Here is a 23569-nt window from a genome sequence, read left to right on the forward strand (position 1 = left end):
GAGCTACACCCCCAGCCCTTTTTATTTTTTATTTTGAGACAGGTTTTTGCTTAGTTGCCAGACTGGCCTTCAACTTGGGATCCTCCAACCTCAGCCTCCTACATCACCTGAATTTTGTCATTATTGAGGGTGAAAATTTAGGGGGGTTTTGTTGTTGTCTTTTGGGTTTTTTGTTTGTTTGTTGTTTCATATCAGAGGTATGATCGATCATCTGTCCCCAGGCTCTTGAGGACTGCTCGGCAGCCAGGTCAGTCCACACATCATGTCCCCAAGCCCAGGTGGGTTGGAGACACTGGCTGGTGACAGCCCTTCATTCACCCGAGTGGAAGCCAAAATAAAAAGGCAGCCCTTGCCTTGCCCCCACCGCCCCTCAGCCATCTGCCAACTCTGTTGACCTTGCAATTCTCTCCCTCTGTGACAGCCAGGGGCACAGGGGTCCCAGCTCTCCCTAAGGCTCCTGCGTGTCTCCACCGGAATCTCCACTCCCCCCAGCAACTCGAGAGAGGGGTCTTGCAGCAGCCTGAGGGGATCCACTCCTTGGCCTCCAGGGTTGATTCTCTGGGTTGCAGGGGCTCCTTGGACATGGCCTTGCTTGCACTGTGGACCCCGGCGCCTGTCTAGACCATGTTTCCCTGGGCCTCCGACAGCTGCTCAGGAGCATGGGTCAAGCCCCAGCAGAGCTGTCCCTGTGGGTGATGGTGGCACTCCAGATTGGCAGTGGGGTAGGGGCCTCTTCCACCACTCAGCTCACTCCAAGTGGAGGGCAGCCCCCACCAAGGGACCTGCTGACCACTACAGAAAAGTTCTGGCGATGCCCGACCTGCCTCTGTGTGTCCTGGTGGAACCTCTCGGCAGTGCATGAGGCTGGCGCAAGACTGCCCTGCACACACCATGTCCAGGTGGGCTGCTCTGCCAAGATTCAGAATCCAGAGATGGAAATGGAGTTGATAAAGCCCCTGACAACCTCTGAGGTCCAGTCCTGCTCCAAGATCCCGAGTCTCCACCACCTTCGCCTCCGCTTCAGGGAGCTGGTGGGCCTCGTTGCAGTATTTGCCAGGGAAGGGAAAGTGGCCAGGGCTCAGGAAGGGCATCTGCGGGCTCACTGGGCGGCGTTAACGTCCGGAGAAAGTCCACGCACAGCCTCTCTGCAGGCATCCGCAGGCCAGGCTGCCCAGAGCAGAGTACCCCAGGGAATCATGGGAATCACGGGAACGGCCAACAGAGGGGATGTGGTCACGGCATATGAACCACGTGCGCCAGGGCCAACCAGAGCACTGTGAGCCCAGAGGCTGCGCAAAGGCCCACCTTCCAAGCGCCCGACAATAGGAAGAGTGACGTGAACTAGCAAGTGAAAAGGCACAGGTGCCCAGCGATGTGCTTCTGGTGGAAAATGTGACAGCTGGACAAACACCATTTACTCCTTTATCTGTACTGAGACACACGCATAAAAACTATGTCTGGGAGCAAACGTCTCCTGGGGCATCAGCTACCTGAGCAGTGACCTGCCAGGGGTGGCTCTCACCTGCTCCTGACAGCGGCTCCTGTGCTTCAACTGTTCCTGGCTCTGAGTCCACCGACGTCACGTTGGGTAGCCTGGAACTGGCCAGGGGCAGAGTCTTTACACCAGGGTAAAAGGCACACCCCACAGCTCCTCCCCTCCCACTCTGATGGCTGATTGTGACGTAGGTCCTGCTAGCAAACGCGAGCCACTGCTGCGCTCTGTGGAACCTTTGGCCCTGAAAGGACTTTGTGGCCACACATGTTTGAAAAACCCTGAATATGGGACCCCACGTCCCTTGGGAGCCTCAGGCTTCCGTCAGCTTGGTGAAGTCCCTGAGAGGTGGCTGATCAAGAGAACTAGTGACATGGGATAACACCTTTGTCTCTGGTGTTCCCAGGGACATAAGGAGGAAAACTTCTTTGAGGGAGCAACTTCTTTGAGGGATCTGTTTGGTCCCATTTCAAACATGAACAATGACAGTGTACTCAGCAGCCAGTGGGTTTGTCCAGGATTCTCCTGGCAAAGAGTGAAACCTTGTCATCAAAGAAAAGTGAGCCCCTGGTGGGGCCTGAAAAGCAGACCTGTCTCAACACATTGGCAGCATTATGATTATCGTTTCTACTTGTCAATGTTGATTTTCCATGTAGGCCTCCTTTCACGTGGGCTGCAAGTGTGTTGGCTTCTAGGTCACTCACCCCAGGGCAGCACAACTATGAAGGGAAAGGGACCCTAGCATGGGACAAGCATCCCTTGCTAGTAGCCCCACACTGTCCTCTTAGAAAGGCTCCATCTTACAGAGGAGCACCATGAGCCCTGCAGAGGTGAGGAAATGCCCAAGGCTGTACAACTTTGTGAAAAGGCAAAGCTGAGGTTCAAACCAGGACCTGCACATTCCTTTGGAATGTTCTTAGCTGTACCCCTGCATAAGTGGCCTAAGTCCTGTCTCTGGAATATGCATGTATGCACACATTCCTCACTTAAATCTGCCATAGCAATGGATTATTTAAAAGGAAAGGGAAGCATCCTGTTTGTATTGGTCAGTTCTCCATCACTCTAACAAAATACCTGAGGCAATTCACTTATAAAAACACAGGTTATTTTGGTACACAATTTTAGAGGTTTCAGTCCATGATCAAGTGACCCCATGGCTTTGGGTCTCAAGTGACAGAGCACATTACAACAGGAGCATGTGGCAGATAAAAACTGTTCCTCATAGCCAGGAAACAAAAGAGGAAGAGGAAGCAGCTAGGGTCCAGTGTATACCCCCAATGACCCAAGGACCTCCCACTAGGTCCCACCTCTTAGAGATTCCATTGGCTCCCTAACTGCACCACCCTAGAGACCAAGGCTTTTACTCATGGACCTTTGGGTAACATTCCTCCTAATCATAGCACCATAACAGTCAGAATCAGATGGAAGATGCACATTATCACCATGCTGTTCATTATACTGGAGTGTCCAGCCAATGCAATAAGACAAGAATAAAAAAAAAGAGGTCTAAATGCAGGAAGAAGAGAGACAAAGCCACAGAAACATCAACTGTGCTCTAATAACATTACCATAAAATACCAAATAAAAAAGAAATACCATAAAAAAGAAATTTCACATGAAAAGTTCTCATTTATAAAACTTCTGTTTCTTAAATATCTAGGAACAAACCTATGAAGCTATAAATGAGGTCTATAAAAAGAAAATTCTTAATCTTTGCAAATATGAGGAACAGAAAAGGCACCAGGGTGGTGTCTGACAAGACTCAGTGTGTAAAATGCTACTTCTCCAAATAGTCCACAAATCAGTGCAGTCAGAAACCCAAATGGGTTTTTCAAAAGAACTCAGACATGATTCTGAAATGCCTTTGAAGGGAAAATATGAAAAACATAGCTAAGAAAAAATTGAAAATAAAGAACAATGAGAAACAAGTTATCAGATATTTAAATAACTACAGAGATTAAAGTGATATGATTAATGTGGATGCAGAAGTAAAAGACTGAGGAGTCATATCTAGGCTCTAGAACATGGACCTTAGATATGCAGGAACTGAAGGTACTAGGAAAGCAGTAATTCTGATCCATAGAAACTATTTTTTCACCCTCCCCACCCCTCCATTTTAATAAATGAGGAGGACAATTGATGAGCCATTTGGGGACAAGTATACTTAGACTCCTATCCCACCATAGGCAGAAATAAATCCAAATGAATTAAAGTTTAAAAAATGTAAAAAAAAAATACTAGAAAATATGGAATACTTTTTCAATTCTGGGCAGAAAAAGGCTTGCCTCATCAAGATATAAAAACCAAAAGCTTAGAAAAACAGACAGATTGGGCCCCATAAAGAGTGTGCCATAAAATGCATCGTTGGTCTTTTCTCCCTGGCGTTACCCCTCAGCACTTCCATCTAGGGATCAAGCCTCGCGTCACAGTAGGAAGCGCAGAAGCCATAGCAGAAGCCATCTTAGTATCTCTAGGTCTAGTCAGGAGGGCGACCCCAGGAACGCTCAGGGAGGCGGGCGGGTAGGCGGGTGGGGTGGTGGAACACTTGCCTAGCATGCACAAGCTTCTGGGTTCACACACACACACACACACACACACACAGGATACTCATGTGCAACCTTCAAAAAGTCAATGTCATGAGAATTGACATGTGCAACCTTCAAATAGTCAATGTCATAAGAACTACAATCCATGCTAATCAATGGGCAGTTTATGAACCTTGATCCAATGCTGTTTTTTAATAAAAGCCACAAAATATTTAGCCAGGAGCTGTGGTGTGTGGTGTACGTCTGTGATCCTATCTATAGGGGAGGTTGAGGCAGGAGAATTGCAAATTTCAGGACAGAATGAGCAACTTAGGGAGACCCTGTCTCAAAATAAAACAAAAAAGGTTAGGGATTTAGCTCAGTGGTAGATGGTCTGTGGTTCCATTCCCAGGATTTAGAAATTTTATATATAGAAATAAATAATTATATATATATATATATATATATATATATATATATATATATCAGATAAACAAGGAAATCCAAATGCAGACTGAATATTGGATGCTATTAGATAGTTATTGGCAATTGTCTTAGGTGAGTGATTCTTGTAGAGTAACACAATCTAATGTCTCTATTCTCAAAAGATGCACCAAGAATTTCAGCAAATAACAATAAAAATGTTAGCAACTGTGAAATGTAGGTGCAGGGTACATTAGTGTTTGCTTACTCTTCTTTTAACTTGTTCTGTAGGTTTGAAATTTCTCTAAGTAAAAATTAGGGCTGGCTCTGGTGATGCACATCTATAATCCCAGCTATTCAGGAGGCCGAGGTAGGAGCATTACCAGTTTGAGGCCAGGCTGGGCAACTTAGCAAGATCTTGTCTCAGAATAAGCTAAAAGGATGTGGATGTAGCCAAACAGAAGAGTATTTGCCTATCACTGGGTCTAACCCCTATATTGCAAGATAATAATAATAATGACAAATTGGGGGACATATTTAATTAGACAAGATGTAATGCTAGCAAGACATCTCTGTAAACTACGAAATGGAATAATTTAATAATAATGCACCATCCTATTCAATAAGAGTTTTGTGTCAATTATTCCCTTTCTTAAAAAAAATTAGTTTAGTCATATAACATTAGTTTTACTTGTTTCTGAACTTCCAAAAACTAGGATTTGTGTGTGTGTATGTGTGTGTGTGTGTGTGTGTTGCTGGGATGGAACCCAGGGCTCACTCATGCTGGGTCAGTGCTGTACCACTAGGCCACATTACCAACTCTGGAGTTGTAATTTTTTCAACTCAATGGATTTTCCAGGACTTGTCCACATCAGGTTACTGCTTATTCATTGTGAGATTCTGCAATGTGCCACAATTCATTCATTCTCTGCCCCATTTTTCAGGTTTGCATCACCTATCAGGATGCTGGTGTATTCTCACCCCCTTTCCAGTGCACAAGAGTTCCCTAGATCCATGCCTTCCAACTGTCCCCCATGGGCTCCCTAAAAGAATGTGAAAAATTCCAATCCTCTCACATACTTTAAAGTTGAAATCTCAATTTTCTAAAATCACAAGTTTAATAGTTGAGAAGAATATAATTTTGGAACATTGTAAATATTAATAATTAAAAATAATTAACCCTCCCTTGATTTCTTTTGAGATAATCATTTTTTCATGGTATTTCATTTGCAATATAATTAATGTTCGTTCTATTTTATAAGGAATACCAAACAAAAGATTTCATCAGACATATAAAGTATAAATAGGTCTCCTCTGACGGTTATGGCTATGTGTGTGTATATATACATACACATGTATATTTATCGTGTGTGGTGGGGGGTGCTGGGATGGAACCCATGGCCTCGAGCTTGCCAGGCAAGTGTGCTGTCACTGAGCTGCACCCCCACCCCCATAATACGTTTCTGCTCGCCACACTTCACAGCTCTTTTTTCTTCTTCTTTTTCTGGTTCTGGGAATCGAACACAGGGGTGCTCCACCACTATCCTTTGTTGTTTGTTTTATTTTGAGACAGGTCCTTGCTAAGTTCCTGAGGCTGGTCTCAAACTTGGGATCCTCCTGCCTCAGCCTCCTGAGTCACTAGAATTACAGGTATATGCCACGGCTCCTGGCTTACTTAACTCTCGCAGCTCTTCAGGCCACAACATTTCAAAATATGCTTGATGGAATCTAAGCACCATGGCAAACCAGTTCCCATCATTATCCCATTTGAATCCCATGAGCCAGCTCTTCAATACTAGAATGTCTTCCATTATCCCACTTTTTTCTTTGAAATTGTTCTTTTGTTTCATTCACCCCACAACATCTTATCCTAGTATTTGTTTCTTAAAAGTCATTTATTTGGGCTGGGGATAATATAGCTCAGTTGGTAGAGTGCTTGCATGCATAAGACCCTGGTTCAATCCCCAGCACCACAAAAAAAAAAAAAAAAGTCATTTATTGATCACCTGTTGATACAGGGAAGATGTATCGAGTGTGAGTTTGGGCTTATTTTAACCTCCTATGGCCTCTGTCCTCTAATTTCCAAGCGTTGTTACTAAAGGGCGAAGCAGATAACTTCCTCATCCCTCCTCCATGCACTGCCCTGGGGCACCAGAAGCTCCCGGCTGGCAAGGTTTGCTGGGTGATGCTCAGATGATTGAATTTTCAACTCTGATGTTGGTGGGTCTCATTCTACCTGCACCTGACAGCCAAGAGCTTTCTACAGTCTACAACGATGCACAAAAGAAAAGACTGGGGCGTGGAGAAGGGAAAGTGGGAGAATCCCAACTTGTGAGTGGGGAATTGGGAAGGGACAACAGAGAGGAGGATATCTGGAAGTTTGACTAAATAGATTCCTTGAAGCCATCGTGGAAAGTCACGTGCACACTCCTGTTTGAGACCACTGAGGTAGAAGACGTGTCTGGAGTGTGGGATTTGTGTGTGGGAAATGAAGACAACATCGTAGCCAGCTGTTGTCTCACCGTCTACCAACCTGCCAACTGCAGGGGAGGGATCCAGGTGCTGTGCATTTTTGCTGACACTTGGTATTGTCAGGTTTTCTTAATCTTTACCAACCTGGTGGATGAAAAGGATCATCTCACTGTGGTGTCCATTGAATTTCTCTGATTATAAATCCAGTTGAAAATATACTTGTGGATTTACTTGACCACTTGTGTTCCCTCCTCTGTGGGTGCCTGTTTGTATACTGACCCCGCCCCCCAACCATTTCCTACCGATTAATTTGTTCCTGTCACTAGTAGCAGTTTTTCTATGGTTCTTTGTGAAATTTTTGCAAAGATTTTCTTCTAGTTTTTTGTTTTCTTATTTTTTTGTTTGTTTGTTTGTTTTGTTTTTAATGTTTTCAGCCCCTTGAGATGGCTCATACCTGTAATTCTAGTGTCTTGGGAGGCTGAGACAGGAAGATAACAAGTTTGAGGACAGCTTCAGCAAACTAATGAGGCCTAGCCTAAAAAAAAAGTAAAAAAAGGTTAGTGCCCCTGGGTCCAATCTCCAGTACTGAATTAAAAAAAAAAAAGCTTTCATTTGATGAATAGTGCTTTTACATCATTTTCAAGAAATCATTTTCCCTAGAAAATATATTCTATATATTCTAAAGTTTTAAAAAGCACACCTTTTATATTGATGTCTTTAATCTATTTGTAATTAATTTGAGTGTGGTGTGTGTGAGTTTCTTCCTTTTCATTTTTTCTTTCTTTCTTTCTGGGAGTGATAATCTATTGACTCAGCAATATTTATTTAAATTTTTGTCATAAATCAAATACTTATATATACCTGGCATATATGTTCTAGACTTTCCCTTAAGTTTGATTGTTCAATTTGTCTATTCTCATGTCAGTATTCACATCAATTTCTTAATCATCAGAACCTTATAAGTCTTGATATCTAGTAGAACATTTGGTCCCTTCACATTATCTTCCTCTTCATTTATGTCAAAGCTATTCTGGACCCAAATTTTTCAAATATACTCGTGGCATTTTGATTCGAATCACATTAAATCTTATAAAGCAGTTTGGGAATAATTGACAGGTTTGTGACATTGAGTCATTCTAATAAGTATGGTGACTCTCTCCTTCGAGTCTGATGTTTGTTAATGTGTCTTAAGAAACTTGTATAATTTTTCTAGGTACCCTATATTTTTGTTTTTAAATACACCTTTCAAAAATATGCTTTCACTTTTCCATTCTCTATCCTTATTCCTTTTGTTTATTTTTCTTGTCTTATTCCTTTGTCTAGGATCTTTAGTTATAATTCTGAATAAAAGAAGTAATAGTGGTTTCCCTATTCCTGTTTTTGATTGTGAGGTTTATTTCTGCTATTTAACAAATGTAAAATAGACTAAGAAAATATTTGCTCTACCTCCTTAATGTGGATTTCTTGTCTCTCTCATTTACTCTTGCCTCTCCGTATTCTCAGAGATGATCTGGATCTAGGTGGTTACTCTATGAATATCTATTGTACATATACTTATTCTAGCCACTGTACCATATCAGTGTCTGGTGTTCCAAGTTTTTGGTACTTCATTTTCATTTGTGCCTCTTTGAGTCTGAACAATTTTACGTTTATTAGCAAATACACACTCTCTGTTTGAACCCTTCCAGTGGCTTCCTGTACTGCATGAAATAAAATCCAACATTCATCCCAGAGCTTCTCAGCATCTCCAAGATCAAGTGCCCAGTTGCCTCTGTGAATCTACGGCTCTACCGCTATCCTCTTGTGCAGTGTGTGCCCTCACATTATTCTAGGGCCCATCACTCTGCCTGGAATGCTCTTCCCCCAAATCTGTGTTTCTAACTCACTCACTTCTTCCAGAGGGCTACCCAACGGGCATCTTCTCAGCAGGTGGTCCATGACCACCCCATCTAAAACAGCACCTCTACCTCCTACCTCCTGACTGCTCTATTCTCCTTCCTGTGGCTTGGGTGTCTTCATGGCCTCTGGCATCACGTTACATGCATGTACTGATTTGTTTACGTCACTCTCACCTCAGAGATTACAAGCTCTATCCCAAGACTGAACAGTGCCCAGAAAGTGCCAAGTGTCCATAAATCTTTACGGAATCAACGAGTTCACTTTTCCTGTTCTGTGAATTGTCCACCCAATCCCTTTTCTGATGGTCTTCCAGTTTTGTTTCTGGCTCTTTATGCAGAAACCTATTAATGCACCTACTTGTGTTTCTGACACGTGTTTCCCCAGTTGCTCCTATATATTTCCATCACTGATGGTCTTGGTAATGGACAGAAGCTTCCGTTTTCAGGTAGCCAGCTTTGCTAGTCTTTCCTCATGTCCTCCCCACTCTGCAGATAATGATTCAGCTAATCCTCTTACACAGGTTTTGAACGTTTCCTTAAGTACCTTGAACTCTTTAATCCATCTATAATTGATCTGTGGGAAGGTGGGCAGCGAAGACCTGTTCCGTCCTTTCCCCAATTAACCAGTTTTCCTAAATACCTTACAGGCAGCCATTCTTCCTTTCCCACAAACTCTCGTAAATTTTCATAGACTCTAGATTCTGTTTCTGAGCAAAAAGCTGTCATTGACACGAGCAGCAGTCCTGTAGCTTTAAACTGGCCCGAGTTTAAGTCCTGGGTCTGCTGAGGCCAGTGGCCAACGTCTCTGTGCTTCTGTTTTCTCCTCTGTAAAATGTGAATGACAAAACCACAAACTTTCCTATGACTTAATACAATACCTGCCTCGGAGGGTTGAGTGAGGTTTCCACTAATTAGCATCAAAAGCTGGAGGAGAGGCTGCCACCCACGGGCGTTAGGTCCTGTTCCTCTGGAAGCCAGTGCCCCTCCTTAGTAGGTTCCTCAGCTGTTTCAGCTGTCTGCTCTTCTGGATGTGCCTCAGAACCAGTTGTCAAGTTTCAGAGGTGACTCCACTGGGATTCTGACCGGGGTGGTGCGCAGAGCAGAGTCACAGGGAGCCCTGTCATCTTCACGGTCACGGGCCTCCCTCCGGGCTTCCCACGCACTGCAGCCTTCGTGGCGGGGTCCTGGGAGCTGGGTTTCTCCACTCCTGAAGGTGGAAGGGCCGTGGGGTCCCAGAGCAGCTTCCACTTGGGTGCTGGGATGTCAGCTCCGGGCCTGTGGGGTTGACGCCTGCTCACCCCTCACCATGCCCCCAGCTCCCCTGCCCCAGCATGTTTCTTTCCCATGCCACCTGAGGACCCAAGAGGACATTGCCATGAGCCTCAGGGCACACTAGTCCCCAGACACTGGAAGTCCCTATCATCCCTGGCTGAGCGCCAAGAACATCAACCACACCCAGGCACCTGTGTGGGTCCCCCTGCCTTGCACAGTGCCTGCAGACATGTGCTCAACTGGGGACAGTTTTGTGCTCCTCTAGAGGTCACATGACTCTGATGCACCTCTAGCATGCATAGGAAATCCCATAACAAAGAGAACTGTCCTGCCCCTAGAGCCTCAGCCTTGGTGGAGAAGCTCTGCATGTAGCAGCACTCAGGTGACCAAGGAGCCCCCTTCAGGGCAACTGTGTGGCATCCCCTGTCAGGAACCAAGAGCACCATTACAGCCCACCCATCTCGTCCCTGTGTGGCTTCCACTTTGCTGTACAGATGCCTTCTGGGGGGACAATAGTTAGAGGGAAGGAGGGAAATCTCCTGACTTTACAAATGGGGCTTTGCTAAATGAGCCTGGAAGACAAATCTGTCTTCAGTCCTATTCATTAAAGAAAGTCCTTTATAAATCCCCAATTAACAATTTCTCATTTAAAGATGGGTGATCATCATTTTTTTTGGCAATTTATAGCTTTAAATTTCCTGAAATATGAAAATTACTGGGGGAAGATCCTAGCTGTGGTCATGGAAATCCACTTCACCATTTCTGATAAACATATTAAAAATGATCAATAATTCTAAAGTTCAAATGTAATAATCCCACTAATACATATTAAAAGGCTGCCTTGGTATCACATGAAGGAAGGTATTCTAGATCCAGGTGGCACAATTCTCCATGTTACTGGAAAACCACACGATAAGTGTGGATGGATTTTCCCCAGCTTGGATGGGGCTGGAATTCTTATTTTCATTTGACACTGACAGTCTCGGGCCAGCTCTCCAATCAGACTGCTCAGCAGCAAGACGGGTGAGTCTGCAAAGGAGGCACCGTGGCACCGTGTAAATATTAGGAGCGGGAAGGCCTCTCTGAAAGGAGACTTCACGACATTGTTCATCACTTACACCTTCACTGCAACCTCTCCAGCCCTGGGGATCCCCAACTCTGTATCCAAGATATGAAAGCAGGCTGAGAGAGAGAGGTGTGTGTGGTTGAAGCTATTTGTTTTTTTTTTTTGTTTTGGGGGGGGGACCCTGAACTGAGATGGCCTTTGTGGGTTGAAGAGCAGAGTAGCCATCCTGCCAAGGCATCTCTTGGCACAGTGGTCACTGGCCTACACAGCCACCCCACCTTGACCTCAGGCTGCTTGAGAGCCAAAAGCACCAGAGACCTGAGCAAGTTAGGCAAGTGAGTGGAGAAGGTGTCACTAATTCTAGAACATAACAGAATTGAATGTCCTGGCCTTGAAAGGGAGTGAGAAGAGCCTCTGCATTGAGCAGGTAGAAGGGTGCTCTGGAGAACTTGAACCACATACCACAGGCCCTAAAGGAGAGAAAGAGTATTCGGCCTCTGTGAGGGTAAGGACAGAAACAGACTAATGTTGATGGGCACTCACGCTGTGCCCAGCTCCGCACAACACCGCTTGCTTGCATCAGCCCAGTGAGTGCTGATGGGAAAATGAGGCTCAATGACCAAAAATGGGACCTCAGGTGATCTAAGACCAACACTTTGCCCCCCCCCCACCCCCACAGCAGGCTATGCTGGGGGCTCCTATGTTATCATGTGCTTCCTCTGTACCACAAACTGCCCCAGGAAGCAGGACTCCTGGAGGCTGGACCCACTGTGCATGCTGGTTAAGAAAGAAAACCTGAAACAAGGGTGCAGCACCTCAACCCCTCGACCATCAAGAGAGTTCCAGCTCCCAGTCCAATGTCACCTCTGCACCCTTCCCCAACAGGCCAACCTCTGCCCTTGCCCTGGACTCCAGGGAAGGAGTTGACCAGCAGCTTCCCCACAGAACCCAATGCGTGGGCAGGAGGACAGGCAGGCTTTGGGCATATCCAGGCCAGTCCTGTTGCAGGTGTGGCCTGCCCAAGTCCCCTGCCTCATCTGACTGCTGTCTCTGGGAAAGGGGGCCTCACCCTTGCAGCTGGCTGCTGTGAGATCTGAGCAAGCAGACAAGGTGCCCAGTCCAGGGACTAGGAAGGTGGAGAGGTGCCCTGGAAGCCACAGGGCACCGGTTCTGAGAGCCTGGCTAGCTTGGCCTGTGCGCCTGGAGGTCAGTACCGGCTGGGGCGGGGCCGCCCCTCCCTTTTTTTTCTTCCCTGGCCTGGAGGGTCTTGCTTTTGTTATTCAGAACTCTGATTGAGCTCCCTTCCTGGGGTCAGGCGGCCACTTCCAAACCCCCATGGTGTTCGGCTCTCCGCGGGTCCCCGCCAAGCCAGGTGCACCCGCTGAAGTCGGGTCGGGGGCGGGCAGAGTGGGAAGGGCTAGGGGTGGGGGATCGGAGTCGGTCGGAGCCCGTCCCCGGGGAAGGCCGCTGGCGGGCAGACTTAATAGGATCAGGTCAGTGTAATCCCATTTCAGCCATTGTCATTCAAGCGGCGGGAGCCCGAGCTGGGGGGCCGGGCCCTTTAAGACAGCGCGCGGCCACACCAGAGACGCACCGGCTTGACAAAGGCCGCGAGGGATCCAGTGGCGGGAAATAAAGAGATGAAGGCCTGGGGGTGGGCTCCCGGCGTGAAGCTCCCTCCCGGGCCCGCCTGCCCCTGCCCTGGCCAGCGCCCTGGCCGCGCTGGGGGGCGCCCTCGCTGCGGGCTCCATTTCGGGCTCAGGTCTCCGATGGCCTCCCTGGCTCTCCGGAGTCCCCGGCCGCCCGAGCCTCCTGCCTCTCTCTCGAGGCCCGCGGGGTGCTCGATGGTTCTGGCCGGAGCAGGGTCCCCTCGCGGTCGGGCGGCCTCTGCCTGAGCTGCCCGGGTCTCGGCTTTCCGAGCCCCGCGTGCAGCGCAGCTCCGGGGCGGGCACGCGGGAGTTCCTGGTGCCAGTTGCAGACAGAAAGTTTGTCTGACCGCGACGGTGACCCGGGTGGACTTGGGGGAGGAACGGGTCCCTAAACCTGTATGTGTGGCGGGGTGGGGGTTCGCAAAGGAGGCGGTGGATTGGGCCGGGGGTGCGGAGCGGCGCAGAGGGTCTTGCTGGAGGACCCGGAGGCGAGATTGGAGAGGAGGACGGGGGGGGGCGGGAGGGGTCATCCCAGAGACCAGAAGGTGTGGGGGTGCTCCGCGTAGTGGAGGTCGGGGTGCGCACGGAGAGCCCAGCGGCCGAGCGGAGTCGGACACGCGGACTGCTGGGCCGGGCTCGGGACTGGAGACCAGGCCGGGACCAGTCGGAGGGAACCCTCGAGAGCTCCCGGTCGCAGGCAGGGGAGGGCTTTGCTCCGGGAAAGGAGACCCTGGGAGAGCTGAGTCCTGAGGGGCGGCCCCAGCACACAGTGGCGCTCCATCAAGTAGGGCGCCTCCGCCGGCGTTTGGGTTCGGCCAGTAGAATCAGGCTCTTGGTTCTCGTGGATCCAGGATCGTGCAAAAAGCGGTAGAAGCGGGAAGGGAATCGCACAACCACATCGTACACTCACGTGCTCACACGCGCTCGCGCGCGCACACGCACAAGAGCTTACACTCACACGGCACCAACACACTCCCACCCTGATTATCCTAGAGTCAGCTCCATAGGGAGCGGGGAGCTCACGGGGACCGCCGGGTCCGAGCTAGAACTTTTCCGGCAGCTTTCCCTGCAGCGTCACCCTGCACTGCCCGGGAAGACGAGATCTAGGGCACCGTCGAGCCGGGACCGCAACAGGCTCAGTGCCCTTGGCGCCCCAGTCCAAAAGGCATAGGTCGCAGGTCCTCCTGTCCCCACAACTTCCCACAGTCAAAGGAAGCAGGCAGTGCAGTCTTGGAGCCTCCCAGAGGGGGCACCAACCAGGCAGGAACGTGGTGCTGTCAGGGGACAGGGCCCAGGTACTTTGGTCTGCAGTTTGTCAAAGAGAAGGGCTGCCTGACCTTTCCCCCAAAGCTTCAGAGGGCGGAAGTCAGCTTAGGTCTCCCACTTCTAAACTGTTCAAATAGGCAATCAATTTTTATGATGTAATTTATAATTTATGCAGGTTGTCTTCATACATATGGTGTTGCTTTTGTGTGTCGGGGTTTCAGGTGCTTTATTACTCTGACGGTGTGATTTGCATTCATGTTCAGTTACCAAGATCATATTTCTCCTGTTTACACCATAAGGGCCCCGAAATGAAGATTGATGCTGCCTCCCTTTGTCCAGGCCATCCCTGTAGACCTCAGGGCTACCCCCAGACCCTAGAGCCCAGCTACCCCAGAATCCTCCAAGTTGTGAGGGGAAGGAAGATGCACCTTTCCAAGCCATCTGGGAAGTTCTGGAGCACCAGAAGTCAGATCAGGTGGCCTGCTTTGATTGTGTACACTAGGGCTTCAGCTGAGGGTTTCTGGGTACAGAAGGAGGTGCATATACACAAGCCATAGCTGGGGGGGGGGCAAGCAGGACACTCTCCTAATCATAGCCCAAGTCCAGTAGGTGAAAGGAGAGGGCAGCAAGCCCTAATCAACAGCCAGGGCTGCCAAATTTTGCAGGCTACAACCACTCCGGACAACCACAGGGATCTAGGAGGGCCTTGCGGTACTCAGTGGAGACACAGTCCCCAGCTGGGGAGCCATATATTCCTCCAGGTTTTTTATGCACCCCCTAACAAGGAGGGCAGCAAGCAGCTTTGCTCTGACTAGGCCCTGGGCTAGAGGGATCAACCTCGGCAGGCCTGTGCCAGGTCTGCTAGAAGCAGCTGAAATGATTGGCCCAATTAGGCTGAATCCAGCAGCAACAAGGGGGACAAGCCCTGGTCCCCAGAGAAAGGACATCTTGGAAGGCAGTACATGCAGACAGTCACAGAGTCAGGATGTTTCTGGGAAGCAAATCCCAGCTGGAGATGGCCAGGAAGACTCCCTACCCTCTATTTAGCTAAAAAGGTGCCAGTGGAAGAACCATTCTGGGGACTGAAGACTAGGAGACAGAGGCTGGCTGCACAGCATGCTCCACGTCTTGAAAATTCCAGTGTAGGTTGGGTTTGGAGAGGGTGGCTTCAGTTGCAGGATACCCCAGCCTCCAAAGGTAGCTAAAGGAGGAGGCTGCTTTAGGCTCAGGACCAAAAATATTTGGCTCCAGCTTTTCAAAGTACCCTCGGTTTTCCAAAGGGCTGGAGGTGCCTGGCTCTCTGAGAGCAAGGGCTCCCGGGGAATGAGGACTGGGGGCACAGGGTCAGATGGCTGTTCCTGTGGCCCCCTTGGGCCTCTGCTTAGGTCAAAGGACCCAGGCTGCAGGCAGCCCCAGGCATCCCACCGCACAGCTGGGGGCGCAGGTCCACTGTGCTCTCAAGCGTAATTATTTGATCTGCAGATGTAAGTGGAATTTATTGTAACAACAAATATAGTGATGTCAAAACCCAACCTTGGATTAAAGCCGGCAGCCAAAGGGGAAGTGTATTAATTTCCAACAGCATCTCAGGCCAGAGCCTATTAGAACAAGCTATTCTTCAGGCCCCCCCATCAGAATTAATCATTGGGAGTTAATTTGAAGCTCAGACAAGTTGCTGTTAATTTAGTGCAGGGAGGACGGGATGGAATAAAAAGCTGAGGTGCTGGCCGAGCCTCGTGGGTCTCATTAATCAGCCAGCTGAGACGGCCTGGCTTGATTACAATTTGCAAAAAAATTCATTAGGGCCCGGGCGATTGACAATTTTTCTCTCTGCCTGTGATGTGACTCATTAGGCAGCCAAATGAAAGCCATGATGACGGCCATGATGACAGCGGCCATCAAGCGCTGCTTGTTTATCTTCCTCCCCTCGGCCTGTCTCCAGGGCCTCTGACACGCGCTGGGCTCTCTGGGCTTTGGGTGCTCAGGGGGTGGGAGGGAGGAAACTGCGTCCTAAAAGGGCAGGAGGGCCTAGGGTGACTCCAAGGCTGTCCCCTCCTGGTGCTTCCAAAGTGTGAGGAGTGTGGCTGGGGATGGCTGGGAAGCTTGGGTCCTGGGATGGGGTACCTGAAGGCCATCTCCTTCTCCTAGAGAGCTTCACTTTACCGTGGGGTGTGTAACCAAGGTGGCCGCCGCCCATCTTTACCTTGGGCTTTTGGAGAAGGCCAAGTAGGGTTTACAGGGTACAGTGGAAGGGCATTTGGGGGCACTCTAGGATCTGCAGGGAATGCTGGACTTTCAATGTCCAGGATTTCTCTTTCAGAACCCGAGTGTCACTGGGGCAGGAGTCCTCATGTTCCTCTTGTCCTCGGGCTGCATTCTGCCACCACTAGCCATAGTCCCCTCGGGGCGCATAGGCGGCCCAAGGATATACTGCCCAGGAAGTCCAGGTGTATGTATATAGGGGGAAGAGAGGACAGCGTCTCTGCGAGTCTCAAATATCGCAGTACCAGCGGGCGGCCAGTGGAGACCTGCCCTGAACAATAGCGCCCAGGAGCAGCTGGGCCTTGTGGACCAGGCGCTGGGGCCCGGCGCGCCCGCCGGCGCTGTCCCTCTTCCCTTAGGCGGGAGCTGCCGCAGTTCTCCACACCTCGGCCGGCTGAGGCCCTCGGAGGACCGGCCGCTCGGATTTACTGTGCTCAAAACCAAGCCCGGGCCATTTTCCGCCACCGGAAGTGTTCGGAACGCGGCGGGAAACCGTGACTCCGTCGCTCCAGGCTTTCACTCGGCGCCTGAAGTTCGGGCGGCGGCCTCGGTCCCCCGACCGGTGACGGGTTGTGAGCCATATAAATTAAGTCACTATTCGTATTGACCCTTGTCGCTGTGTCTTGGGCCGAGAAGGAGCAAGTGCGGCGCCGCGGCTCTGCAGCCAGCTCCCCGGGCTCCCTTCCCTTCATTTGGGAGGCTGAGCTGGCGAAGCCACCGGCTTCTCTTGCTGTGGGCCGGTGGTTTGGTGGCGGGAAGAGCTCTGGCATCACGACCACACTCACGCGCGCTCTCCACGTTTCCGGGACACCCGGGGCCTGTCCATCCCAGCCTCTCGAGGGCCTGGTGGCGCTGGTTCCGCGAAGAGTCTCGGGTGTGAAAGGGGGCCGGGGCGCTGGCGGGGCTCGGGGCGGGGAGCAGTGGGCTCGGGGGCCGGGCACGCCGCGCCCGCGCCCTGCTGGCCGCCCCACCCAGGCGGGTAGGCGCCCGGCCCTCAGGCCCTGGCGGACGGTCCCCAACTCTCCGCGCTCCTCTCCTCTCCCCTTCTGTAGTACTGACTGCCCCGCGCCGCGGGGTGGGGCGGTGGTCCGGGCCCGCCCCTCCGACCCCGCCCGGAGGGGGAGGTTCCCGGCCCGCCCGAGCTCACCGCCCGCCTCCGCCTCCGAGCCGAGCGCTGCCGGGAAGCGGCTTGGCTTGCTGGGTTCCTGCTCCTGTCGGAAGATAACGCCTGAAGACTGATTTATGGACCTTCGGCGCTGCTGGCGAGCAAGCACCGCTGCTTTTCGGGACCAGGATGTTTAAGGAAACGTGTTTCTTCCCTGGCTGTAGTCGATTTAGAGCACCCGCAGTTTGTGCAAATCCACCATCACCCACACTCGCGTTCCCTCTTCTAGGCACCCTCGCCTCTGGCTCCCTAGGTATTGATTAGGCTGGGCAGAAGAGGACATGCTAAATATCTAAGGTGGAATTGGGTTTTCTGAAATTCATAATCCTATTGGAGCTCTTGCCCTCCATTTCAAGACCTGGTACGGTGCTGCATGAATCATGCCCACAGGCCTTAGGACAGCTGGACCTGGGAGTTTATCCAGTAAGGGCCCCAGACCAGTTGCTCGGCCACACCCTTGCAGAGAGCCCTTGGAACAAATTCTGGACACATTTATGAGGCCCAAGGATTGATTTTTTCCTTGTTCCTTTTTATTATTCACAAGACTGAGATTGTTTAAATGTCATAACTTATAAGAAAATAAACTACATTGAAATAAATTAAACACAACGCGCTTCAGACATGGCTCAGATAGGATAAGCAACCCCAAGAAAGAAAGCCAGGCAAAGCAAAGCAAAGGAAAGCAAAGCAAATTCCAGGCTGCCCAACACTCTCTGCTTTGCGGTCAACTCAAAAAGCCAGAATAGAAACAAAAATAAGTTTAAGCCCCAGTGTTTGTTCTTGTGTTTCATGTTTACCTTTGGAAAAGTATGGAAAGATGGCTGCTAAGCACGGCAGGTTACAGCAGAGGGTTTGGTTTCTTCTGGAATGTGAGTGGAGAATATTACTAGGTAATTTGGTCCTATAACTTTCAAAATACTGCAGCTGAGATCCAGTCTATATAGATATCTATGTACAAAGTAGGATAGTATAATAAATATTTAGTGTATCTTCAGGTGGCTGTAGCCCCTTCAAAAGCAGTCTTTTAAGCCTGTTTAATGGATATATTCTCGATTTGCTTGGGATGTCCACGTCTGGGAAGATTTTGAGTTTCGCTTCACACACACAGTGGAGTCCACCATGGGTTCCCTCGGGTGCTGGGTCTTCTCCAAGGCTGCCAGCGGTGGCTGGGCCCTCAGGGTCGGGCCTGCTCCAGCTGCTGATGCTGACTTCTAATAGCGAATCTGCTGACATGGACAGGGATGGGGACGACAATCTTGGGGTTCCTGGAGGGCTCCCCCGTCTTGGAGTTAGCATTGCCCGCCTTCACCCGTTTCCACTTGGCTCTGCGGTTCTGGAACCAGATTTTCACCTGCACCTCGCTGAGTTTGAGGGCGTGGGCGATCTGCGAACGCTCCGTCAGGGAGAGGTACTTTTTGCAGTGAAACTCCTTCTCCAGCTCCAGCAGCTGCTCGCTGGTGAAGGCAGTCCGCCGCCGCCGGTTCTTGCCCGTGGACGTGGTGCTGCCTGCCGCACTGCCGCTTGGCGGGGTCTCCTCCAGTGCGTGGCCTGGGTCTTCCTCCTTGTGAGCGGCCTGGCCAGTCAGATTGTCATCCGAGCTGTAGTCCACATCGCTCTCCAGCGAGAAGCTCTCTTCCTTGCCCTTCGGGTCATCTTCCACCTTTGACTCGTCTTTCCCTTGCCCTCGGACAGCCCCGACTGAAAGCAAAACCAAACGGCGTTTTATTACATTTCGCACACTGGCCTTTTTTCACTTGGGCATCCCCCACCCCTTTGCGGATTGTCTTTCTATGACATTAACACATTGTGATTTCCTGGCCTTTGAGGAGTAGAGAAGGAGGGGGGAGCGTGAGAAAGCTCAAAGGAGAGGAGGAGACAGCATAGGCGACGGCCCTTTGCCCAGAACCATCACTCAAGGGGCCGCCAGTCTCCTGCACACACTGCCAGCCTCGGTCAGCTTAAGGAGAGTAGCAGGGCGCATGAGGCCCAAGAGAGGGTCCCCTTTGTCGGGGGGGGGGGGATCAGGGATGGATGAGGACTTGGGGGGGGGTGGTTCACATCCATCCTGCCTCCACCCCCAGCACAGTGAAAATCTAGTGAATCTCAATTTCATCGCAGCTGGAGCTAGGGTGGAGGCTCGAGCAAAGCCAGACCTTGTCTTTTTTGAGACCAATGGTAATGTCTGTCAGAGGGATGTTTCATAGCCTTAGGAGAAGTTCCCACCAGACAGCTCAACACACACACACACACACACACACACACACACACACACGACTCCCAAGAATTCGGGTCTCCGAGGCAAGCAGCAGCCCAGTGAAAGGGTTTAATAAGTCTGAGCGCCCCTGGGCAAATGCACAGATGAGACGCACTGCCCACCGGCATCTCCTTAAGGCTTCAATCTACCCGGGACCCCAGGTCCTCGTGGAGTTGGAGACTGGGCTAAATTCGCAGACCAATATGCAGCCCCAAGCAGCAGCTGGCTGGGGGTGGGGGAGAGCGCTAAATGCCCCTTCTCCAGAGATGCTGCTTGTTGAGTTTTTGCGTGGCCTTACGCGGCAGCCGGGGTCGGACGGGGGCACGGTGTAGCCCCCAGGTTCCCCGGGGGGCTGGAGCTGGCCCGCCCCTGTCCTCGCGTCCCCACGTTCCGGCTGCGCGCGCCTCACACTCACCGAGAGATGCCTGCACCGCCTCGGCAGCGGAGAAGGCGAGCAGCGAGCCCTCCTTGGAGAGGAAGCCTTTGCCGTCCTCGGTGTCGGCTTGCAGCGCCTCCGCCTTGTCGAAGTTGCCGCCGCCCGGCAGAGGCTGAGGCGCGAACTTGCGGGCGGCCGCCGCCTCCTGATGCTGGGGCGACGCGGAGAAGCCACCTGGCAGCGTGGCCATGAGCGTAGAGGTGAGCGCCATGCCCTGCGCCAGGCTGGAGCAGAAGCCAGTGGGCAGGCTGGGGATCTGGTGGTGAGGGTGAGCGGGCGGCAACGCGGGCTGCAGCGCGGCCTGGGGCAGCGCGGGCGGCGGTGGCGGCGGCGGCGGCAGCACCACCGGCCGGTAGGGCATGAACATGGGGTAGCCGGTGTAGACGAAATGGCCGGGGCTGGGCTGCGGCGGGCTGCCGATCAGCGAGTCTATGCTGAAGGCGGTGCTACTCCCCAGCGGGCGCTGCATCATCATCAGCGACGGCGGGAACGCTGCGCTCATAGACGCGCTGGGGAGAGGCCAGGGAGAGACGAAAAGTCCCCGCGCCGCGCCGCTGCCGGGAAGCCCACCAAAAGACGCGAGCACTACCCGGAGCGCCGGGAAGGCGCCAAGCGGGACCCGGAGAGCAGACTCCGCGGCCACTCAGTCCTGGGTCCACTGCATGACCGGCGGGAGCGGGCGCGGGAGGTGCGTGGGGTGAGGCTGTGCGCCGGGGTTTGGAGGGGGCGCTCCGGCCCTGCGGGCTCTTTGGAGCCGCTGCCCGCTGCGAGTCGGTTGGAGTCCGAGAGCTTCACGTCTGCGGCTCTTTGCCCAACTAGCAGCCGTCGGTGCGTCCGTTTGTCCTTCCCGCAGTTCGTCGCCTCCCGCGGGCCGCTGGAGAGCGCGGGAAGCCGGCGCACTTGTCTCTGGCGGGCGCCGCCAGCACCTTTAAATCGCGCTCCTCTTTCTCATTCACATTTTGCCTGCTGCCCAGCAGATCCCGCCTCACGTGGGGCCAGGCGCCGTCCCCCATTGGCTGAGCAGGCCTTGGGCGGGGCGAATCAGACTCCGCCCCTCCTTCCTGGCTGGCGGAGAGCTAGCTGCGGGCGCCACCGTCGGAGCGCTTGAGCCAGAGAGCAGGATCCCTAGCGCCCGGAACGCGCAGAGCAAACTTGAGAGGGGCCGTTGGTACCCAGACTCACACCCTAGGGCCCTGCAGCCGTGTTAAGGCCGCTTCAAAAGGCGCGTTCCTTGCTCTCATCCGCCATGGATGGGCCGGGAGCGTTTTATTTCCTCTTACATTTGCAATGGAACAAGCCTGAGGCTCACCTTGTCTCTGGTGCTCCGGCTGAACCTGGGGTTCGGACAAGGTTCTTGGATTTAGGGGGAGGGTCTTACCCCTGCAGATCCACCCCCAGGGCGCGCGGGCCAGGAACTGTCAGCCCTGCTTGCTGCTGGGATCCTGCCGAGTTGCTAGCTGCGTCCCTACACTCCTGCGGGGAGGGGAGGCTGCTGATCCCCTATTCGGAGCTGGGTCCTCCCGTGAAAGATCCCTTCTCATTTTTCATGACATTCTTAATCATCGCACCTATTTACCCACTTTGCCAGCGCGCACCAAAATAACAACCACGATAATTATGATAATAAAGCGAGTCCTTTATCTGCTCCATCCTCGGGGAGGGAGGAAGGGGGAGTTGCTATGCCCCCGGATTGTATAACGTGAGATTATCCTGATGAAAGCTTTATGATGTTTGCTCAAATAAAAGCTGCGTTTTGTAAATAGGCGCTAATTAAGCACGTTGGGAACGGAGGGAGCGCTCACCCTGGCGCCGCCGCCCGGTTTCCAGCGAGAGGACTCGAGGGCACGCGATTCCCCTTCGACTGCAGGATGAAGCTGATTCCCTCAAGATATTTCCCCCGTTTCGACAATGGTAAAGACACTGGAATTTGGGTATTGAGGGGGTAGGGAGGACATGGGATGTTCTTATCTCCTCCTTTATGTTAAAACAAACTTTTCAGCTCTCGTATTCCCTTTTAGAAAGGAATCATTTCGTGGCAGGGGCAGACCGTGCAAAACGCAGTACCGCGCGCGCAGGGCTTCCACGCATCTCCAGGGCCTCGGTTTCAACTTCCTGGGTCTAGACATCCTACCCGAATTGCCGACAGCACCCGGCCAGGGAGGAGAGGAGGGCATTGTTACATCGGTCATTAAAAACCAGCTCACGCCGAGGAGCTAGTGGTGGGGAGTTGGCCCGTGTTGGACGTGTGTTATGTATCACTTACAAGCACATTTAATTGGGAGATAAAGATAAATCGATCTTTATGAATTTATCGACCGGATTCTTTGAAGCTCTTCTTTCTCGTTCTTGCTCTTTCTCTCGCTGTAACCCCAAGCCCCCCCCCCCCACCCCCGGGACGTCTTAATCCCAGACCATTTCCTCAGCCAGGAGTCTGGCCAGAGAGCCTCTGCCCACCCGTCAGGCCCAGGAGGTAAGACCGGAGGGTGCGTCCTCGGCGCCCTGGGGTGCTGAGAAAACTCGCTGGCGGGGCTGCCAGCCGCCCTCCTCCTATCCTCCTCTCCCCTCCTCACCGTCACCCGGACAAAGACGTCTCGAGCGCGTTTCTCCACTCCAGGCCGCAGTAATAGATGGCTCCGGCAGCAGGCGGCTTGAAAGGAATTCATTAGGACGCTGCCTGTGTTGCCTCCCCTCACTTCACGGCCAGACCCGTGGTGGCCTAGGCAGCGTGAGGGGAAATTAATTCCCATCGGGGTCCACGGGGAAGGAGGTGTCGTGGGGTCTCTGAGCTCTCTCCCTCACTCTCCTTTTCCACAAAAGAAGAAAAAGAAAAAAGATCGCAGCCCAGGGCAAAAGGCTGATTTCTTCATGAGAATAATGAATACTCCCTCTCATTATGAGATAGTTACAGTCACAGTCTCGAGTGCCATTACCTTGTTTTCGAATACTAAGAATAAACGTTTCCTTGATTTACTTGCTACAGCGGGGTCCCTTCTCCTACTCCTCCGGCCACTGCTGTATCTGTGTAAGCTGTTAGGCATCTGACCTAGGCAGGTTTGCCAGCCACTTTGCTATTTGGGGCTAAGATATTGTTCCAGGGGCTTCCATTACCTGATTACTCCCAGAGGGACAGGTATTCCTCTGATTATTTTGGTGATGATTCCACATTTAAAGTTCAGCAAGAAGATTTAGGTCCGTTAAATTATAGCTATGCTTGAAGTAATTTGATGGCATATTATTTGCATCTATAAATTGCCATGAAAAGTATTGACTGCAGGGGTTATAATACTAATCTTTTATTAGTGAGTTCAGATAAGTCTCATCAATATGAATTTTATTTACTAGTATGCTATTCTCGAGTGCAAGGCAGTAATATTTTCTCATCTAATGCT

The 23569-nt window shown here is 51.4% G+C and overlaps 1 protein-coding gene across 1 annotated transcript; it reads right to left on the reverse strand.

The window, feature by feature from the left end:
- Window positions 1–18090: 18090 nt before the first annotated feature.
- Window positions 18091–21018, reverse strand: Gbx2 (gastrulation brain homeobox 2). Its single transcript, XM_046439904.2, has 2 exons — window positions 20160–21018; window positions 18091–19188 (listed from the first exon to the last, which is right to left on the reverse strand). The coding sequence occupies exons 1-2, from the start codon at window positions 20680–20682 to the stop codon at window positions 18665–18667; spliced, it is 1047 nt and encodes a 348-aa protein (XP_046295860.1). The 5' UTR covers window positions 20683–21018; the 3' UTR covers window positions 18091–18664.
- Window positions 21019–23569: the final 2551 nt, after the last annotated feature.

Source organism: Marmota monax, unplaced genomic scaffold, assembly GCF_021218885.2.
Source record: "Marmota monax isolate L192 unplaced genomic scaffold, Marmota_monax_Labrador192_F-V1.1 WCK01_AAM20220418_F8-fsc00041, whole genome shotgun sequence".
NCBI classification, from domain to species: Eukaryota; Metazoa; Chordata; class Mammalia; order Rodentia; family Sciuridae; genus Marmota; species Marmota monax.